Source organism: Austrofundulus limnaeus, unplaced genomic scaffold (assembly GCF_001266775.1).
Source record: "Austrofundulus limnaeus strain Quisiro unplaced genomic scaffold, Austrofundulus_limnaeus-1.0 Scaffold89, whole genome shotgun sequence".
Lineage (NCBI taxonomy): Eukaryota > Metazoa > Chordata > Actinopteri > Cyprinodontiformes > Rivulidae > Austrofundulus > Austrofundulus limnaeus.
This window is the reverse complement of record NW_013952491.1, coordinates 1,479,966-1,486,724: the sequence shown is the minus strand read 5'-3', so window position 1 is coordinate 1,486,724 and position 6,759 is coordinate 1,479,966. Positions and strand designations below refer to the sequence as shown.

Genomic DNA, 6,759 nt, shown 5'->3' with positions numbered 1-6,759 from the left:
GTGTTCACACAGGGGTCTGATACAGGTCACATTTAAAATGTAATGTGAACGTTCACACAAAAAGATCAGATTTTTTCAAAAAATCAGAACTGAGCATTAAGACCTGCAGTGTGAACGTAGCCAGATATGACCTTTTCATTCAAATAATTTAATGTTCTTCTATTTAAATTAAATATGCTTTAATAATTAAATTGATAGCAATAAAAGGTTTCTATTAAAACATTTCTGGGACCATTTGAATGTTTCTGTTAATGCGTCGATTTGGTTTTAAATGTCATTACTAATGGTCTTAAAAGGTCTTTAAAAGGTCTTAAATTTAACTTACTGAAACCTGCATGAACCTTGTCTAAACTGCAAGTCTCAGTTCTAACTGCTCAAAAGTAAATCTAAAATCTGCAGAAAAATAAACTATTGGACTGATCAGGAACTTGGACTTTAATGAAAGTGTCAAGTCATGAAGACTGGTCAAAAAATAATTCAGATTAGAGCTGAACGGTTTTGGAAAATAATCTAATTGCAATTTTTTATCTATAGCATGGGATTTAAAAAGTGATTATTTTTTAATGTCTTTGTCACTTTGTCACTCATTTTATTTCATTCAACAAACAAATAATAAAAATAAACAAATAATAACATTGTGTCAAAAATACGATCACAACATAGTCAAATGAAAAGGAGCAGAAAGAAGAAAACAATCTTATAACATCTGCCCCCATTTAAAAATATATGTATCTAAAAAACATACAACATACAAATATTAAAATTCAACTTAATACACAATATAATTTCAAATAATCAACAAACATCAAAACAGAAATACAAATCCAAAAACCAAAACTTTCTTCATATCTCATTAAAAAAACTTTTAAGCATTCTACCGAATTAATAAATTGTTCTAGCATCCTTAAGGTCATCAAGCAAATTATTCCATAGTTTTATTCCCTGAATAGAGATGCATCTCTCCTTCAAATTAGTTTTAATTTTTGGTTTCACAAATATTGCAAGTCCCTTTAAATTATAAATACTATCTCTTTTAACAAAGTTGGATTGGATATTTGGTGGCAAAACATTTTTATGAGCCTCATACATAATCAACAGAGTCTTATAATCCACCAAATTTCAACTATTCTAACTGCAAAGTATTTGTAGGGTGATAATTGTGTTTTCTTGTTACAATTCTCACAGCACGCTGCTGTGAAACAAAAACAGAATTTGTAAATGTTTTGCACGCACACCCTCAAATCTCAACACAATAGGTCAAATGTGGCACAATTATGGCATTGTATAGTATCAGCAAGGCTTCATCATTAAATAAAGTATTTTCCAACAAACAGAAGCAATAAATCAATCTGTTTTATAATAATCAAAATCAGGTTTATTTAAAGCACAGATTATAATAAAGCAAACAAATCTGTGGCTTTACCTTTTTACAATTTCTATTTTTTCTTGTTTCATGAAACATATAAAACATGATAAGTGAACTTCCTAAACACAGTCTGAACTTCACAGGACGGTCTATAAATAAATAAGGAAAAAAAATATATATATGTATAAATATAAATATATAAATAAAAAGTCAGGCCGTTTTATGAAGGGGGAGGGGCTCACAGAGGAAAGGAGGAGATAAGTGTCGCCAAAGCTTCTAAAAGTCTCCAAAAACAGAGAAAAGTCACCAGATTTTTCGCTAGTCGCTTTTTGTGGGGAAAAAAAGCCGTTAGATCTAGTGATAATGTCGCTAAGTTGGCAACACTGCTCTGCTCACTCCCAGGTCACGTGACCAGTCAAATCACAGCCTGTGTGGTTAGAAAATCTTGTTTTAACGAATCACGAGATTATCGCAAATGCAATTAATCGTTTAGTCTCAATTCAGACATCTTTGTTTCCTCATATTGAGGAAGTAAAAATATTTAAGCATATTTTTCAGTCAAAATGTTTGTTTTTGTACTGTTTTGTAATGTTTTGATTTGTTGCTGAACAATTTTGATGACTGAATAAACAATAAATCAATCAAAATATTTAGTGCGTTCTCAATAATGAGGTTCAAATATTTTTTTTATAACTGAAAAATTGTCACGGGGGATAAATCTTAATAATTTCTCCCTCTAACAACCCCCCCCCCCCCCCGCCAACCAGAGGTACACCGCAAAGGCTGAAAGCCTGAAGTCTGTCTGAAAGTAGTAGCATTATACACGAAGTTTAGATTTTTTATGCTTTTAAGTTAAAAATAATGAGTGTTGCATTACTCGTGAATAAATTCTGTGTGTTTGTGGTAAATGAAATGTTTACAAACCTTTTCCTGATCCGTTTGCCGTGTTTCTCTGCAGGTAGATGAAGACCCGATCATGGGTTTTCACCAGAGTTTCATCCTGAAGAACATTAGCGACGCTTGGGTGTGCACCAATGACATGTTCAGGCTGGCCATTCACAACTTTGGTTAGTCGGCCATCTTGGCGCCGGCGGGCAGGGGCGGTCCTTAGCGAAGTGAGGCGAAGCGTGGAGGGACGGCGGGAGGAAGCTGCTCTCGTCCCTCCCCTCCGCCTGCCGTCTCGTTCAGTTCTGATCAACTAACACTGGATTCTAGTCGTCCAGGTGCGTTCCACCCCCTCCCCCACCTTCAGCCCAGCAAGTAGAACTGCAGCACATTTCTTCGCTGAGAGCCGGCCGACCAATCAGACGGCCCCTGTCTGCCTCCTCGCTGATCTGCATGACGCTGGCAGCCCCTCGTTGAAAACAAAACGCCTCCACATTCAAGCCACCAGAAGGACAAACAGCTGATCGATGCCATTAACTTCATGTTCTGCTTTTTCTTTCATTCTAACCCACTCTGCTGCAGAACCGGTTCTGTTAGCATTGCCGCGGACCCGGTTTGTAGCTCCATGTTCAGGTTCACCGTCTTGTTTCTTCAGTTCTAACCTCCTGCTCATCTTTTGGTTTTAGACGCCGTTCATGTTTACTTTAGCTCGTGTTGAGTTTTAGCTTCTGTCTGCTCCTCGCTCCGATTTCCTGCAAACCTAAAGGGCGGCAGAGGACGAAGTTTTCATTTTTCTCTGATTCTGCGCCTTTTTATTATTTTTTTTTCCTTCTCACACATCTGGCACTTAACATGGACTACAGCCATGATACAAAATAAAACCTGGACATTTTTCTTAATCGTGTTGTCTCTTCATATCATTGCTCCTTGTTATTTTTACAATTAGACTTTAAATCTATTTTGTTTTATATTTTGTTTGATTGGTTTCCAGTTTGGCACTTTGACCAGTTGTGGCCAATAAACAAGTTTCACATTTGATACCATAACATCTTTATAAAGCACTTTAAACACCCACAGGACCAAAATGCTGTACACATAATAAAGCATGCATACAGTCATAAAATCAAAAAAATGAAAAAACAAAAACAACACTACAAATTGTCCTGAAGCATCTCAGTAATCCAGGTAAAAAACCAAAAAGAAAAAAATTGTGTAGGTCTTCTGGACGGGTTCTTCTCTAATGAAACACTACAAATTGTGTTCAAAGGCCATAGAGAAAAACGAGTTTTAAGAAGAGATTTAAAACCGATACCTGTCTGATGTCCAAAGGAAGGTCGTTCCATAATTTAGGAGCTGACACAGAAAAAGCACGGTCACCTCTGAGCTTACGCTTTGTCTTGGGCACAGTCAGGAGCAGCTGACCTGAGGGATCCACAGGGCCTACAGGGTTGTAGCAGATCAGACAGATGTGGCGGAGCAAGACCATTAGCTTTAAAAGCAAATAAAACTTGAAAAATCCTAAAATATACGGGCCGTGCAAGGAGGCTAAAACAGGAGAAACATCAAACGTTCGTGTGCCAGTTAAAAGACGTGCAGAGGCGCTCTGAAGCTGTGAGATACAGGACTCACTGATGTCTGCATAAAGTGTTACAGTAGTCCAGTAGTGGTAACAAAAGCGTGGACTACTGTTTCAAAATGGTTTTTGTAAAGAACTGGCTTTACTTTAGCTAGCTGCCTCAGGTGGTAAAAACTTGATTTCACAACTGTTCTGTTGTGGTTCTCTAACTTAAGTTGAGCATCAACTTTAAAACCCTAGATTAGTAATGAAAGGCTGATGCACTGGGTTGGCAGTGAGCCAACATCCACATCAGGTGTCTCAGATGAGCTTCCAAAGATCACCTCAGGTTTGCTTTCATTAAACTTTAAAAAATTCACTGCCATCCAGGCTTTATTTCCTCTAAACATAAAAACAGAGGGCTCGGAGTTGGTGTCCTTTTTCTTTAATGGGACATATATCCGCGTATCATCGGCATAATGAAGAGCGATAACAAATTTTCTAAGTATAGAGCTGAGAGGGAGCAGGTACGGTGTGAAGAGGAGGGGTCCTAAAACTGAGCCCTGCGGGACCCCACACAGGAGGAGCAGAAGTGGATACAAATGTCACCAGGACGAACACCGGATGCTCGGCTAAATAGGACCTAAACCAGTCTAGAGCTGTCCCACCGATGCCCCCAGTGCTCCGAACGATGAAATACGATCTGTGTCAAAAGCAACTGGCAGATCCAAAAGCACGAGGACGACACAGTCACCAGTCTGTAGCTACAAATATATCATTAAAAACTTTTAAAAGGACAGACTCTAAACTGTGTAAAGATTTAAAACCAGACTGTAAAACATCTAAAATATTCTGTTCATTCAAATACATGTTTGTGTGTACACATACATTTTTAAAAGAGATTTACCAAGTAAAGCATCATTTTTTTAGATGCTGAATTTATTATTTTGTCATCGAAAACTAAAGACAGTTCAAGACCCAGCAAACAGTGTTAAAATAAGATAAATGTGAATTCATACATGAAAATAATTTAAAGGTGATTTTATTGTCAGAAAAGATCATTTTCCTTGTTTTTACTGCAAAGATGGAGCTGCGATTACAGGAAATTCTGGAAAGGAAACTCAAAACTAGCTAAAAATAGCAAAATGCTAGGTATAAGTTAAAGGTAGGAAACAACTAGCTTAAGCAAAAAGACTGGATAAAAGATTTGGTAGAGGCTAAAAGTAAAAATGAATAAATCAAAAGCTGTAAAATGCTAGCTAAATGTAGCAAAAAAAAAAAGAAAAAAAAGAAAGCTAATCGATACTGCCAATTTTCTTTCCGATACTGATGCCAAGTAAAATTTGTCTGGTATCAGCGATACCGATCCGATACTGATACTTTGTGATAACGCACATAATGTGTCTGGTAAATCTTAAAAAGTTGCATTTTTCAAATAACCGATTCATAAATACTACATGACATAGTCATTTATTTATTAATTTAAAAGTCTTTCTAACCCTATATTTGTTTAGCACAATTTAAAATTCTTATTCCCAAGAAATACTGTATAATAACTTTTGAATAGTGAATAAAAGTGAGAAAAAATAATTAAAAAGTTATTACTTGTATATTTTGTAGCATTGTTTGTGGGTTTGCAAGAAGGTCCCTGGCCAGAGCTAATGCTGTTTGGGTGGGCCATGGCATGAAAACGTTTGGGAACCCCTCATCTTGAATTTAATTACAGTCAGATGAAGCAGATTTTATGTTAAAATGACCTGCCATACTTCTACAGACTGTGCACTTGCCACTCTGCTTCTTCATCTTCCAACCACATGATTTAGACAAGATTTGAATAGTTTAGTTGTTTTCCACTATTTTCCTGTTAATGATATACATTATGTGAAACAAATAAAGTATCAAAATACTGATATTTTGATTTTAGTATCGATTCTAGAACATAAAGTTTTAGTATCAGTAGTATCGATATTTCAGTATCGATCTGCACATCACTACTGAGGGGTCGGAACGCAAAGCGGTGCGGACAGAGCGGAAGTGATTGGTCGGAACGCAAAGCGGTGCGGACAGAGCGGAAGTGTAGCCTGTTGCTGTTGGTGAATGGTGACAGCGTCTCATCCTACAAAAAAAATAATTTCCCCCCCTACAGTGTCAACCCAGTCTCCCCTTTCCCTCTACCCATGGCGGCGAACTCTAACATAGATATCCAGGGAGCCACCCAGCACCTCCGGGACATCCTGAAGCTCGACCGGCCCGGGAGCAGCGCCGGTAAGTTGCAACTAAAAAGTGGCTGCGCTGTTTTAGGCCGCGCGGAGGCTAACAGACTGCTAGCAGGCTACTCCCATAAAAAAGTGTTATTTATTAAGAGCAGACTTTTCCTGTAGACTTTTTTATTGGTTATCTCCTTAAAGACCATCCAGAGGAAACTGGAGAATTATCAGTAAACATTTTTGTAATAATGTCCGCTAATAGCGGATTAGTTTGTTCGGCGCTGACTGCGACGTCCAGGGATCGTTAGCTTATTTCTGTGTTTGCCTGCCGTGTTAGCCTCTAGGAACAACACCACTGGTTTTACGTTATTTTCATTTGTTTCCTGCACTTTTAGCCCCTGAAACGCCAGTCTGTTTCTCGAATTTTCGCTGAAATTATTGAACCAGAGCAGAATTTATTTTGCTCTCAGAGAAACACAGAAGAAGGTCAGCAGTTTTGGTTTCTTTATTTTTGTGTTTTTCTCAAAACACCTTCAACTGCATTTATTACTCACTTTAACAATTTTAGAGCAAGTCGTTGAAAGCTGTGCTCCAAGGTTGTAAATATGATTATAGTTCTTCAATATGGAGAATTTTGTTTTAAGTTTTAGACACAAAAAACAAAAACGGAAAAGACTTCTGACCCCAATTAATGCTAGTTTAAATAACTCATATACCACATCTTAAAAATAAGACCAGTGTTTATT

General features: G+C 37.3%; 2 protein-coding genes across 3 annotated transcripts in view; both read left to right on the top strand.

Annotated features, from left to right (window-relative positions):
- nutf2 (nuclear transport factor 2) overlaps positions 1-3,150 on the top strand; it is a 9,784-nt gene extending 6,634 nt beyond the window's left edge. For both annotated transcript variants that reach the window (XM_014012200.1, XM_014012199.1), the window contains exon 5: positions 2,325-3,150. In XM_014012200.1, coding sequence (XP_013867654.1) covers positions 2,325-2,438 — 114 coding nt within the window. In that variant the 3' untranslated portion in view covers positions 2,439-3,150. The remainder of the gene's footprint in view (positions 1-2,324) is intronic.
- A 2,673-nt stretch (positions 3,151-5,823) lies between these two features.
- Positions 5,824-6,759, top strand: part of edc4 (enhancer of mRNA decapping 4) — a 28,442-nt gene continuing 27,506 nt past the window's right edge. Inside the window, exon 1 of the mRNA XM_014012197.1 lies at positions 5,824-6,071. Within this exon, the coding sequence (XP_013867651.1) occupies positions 5,984-6,071 (88 nt within the window). The 5' untranslated portion in view covers positions 5,824-5,983. The remainder of the gene's footprint in view (positions 6,072-6,759) is intronic.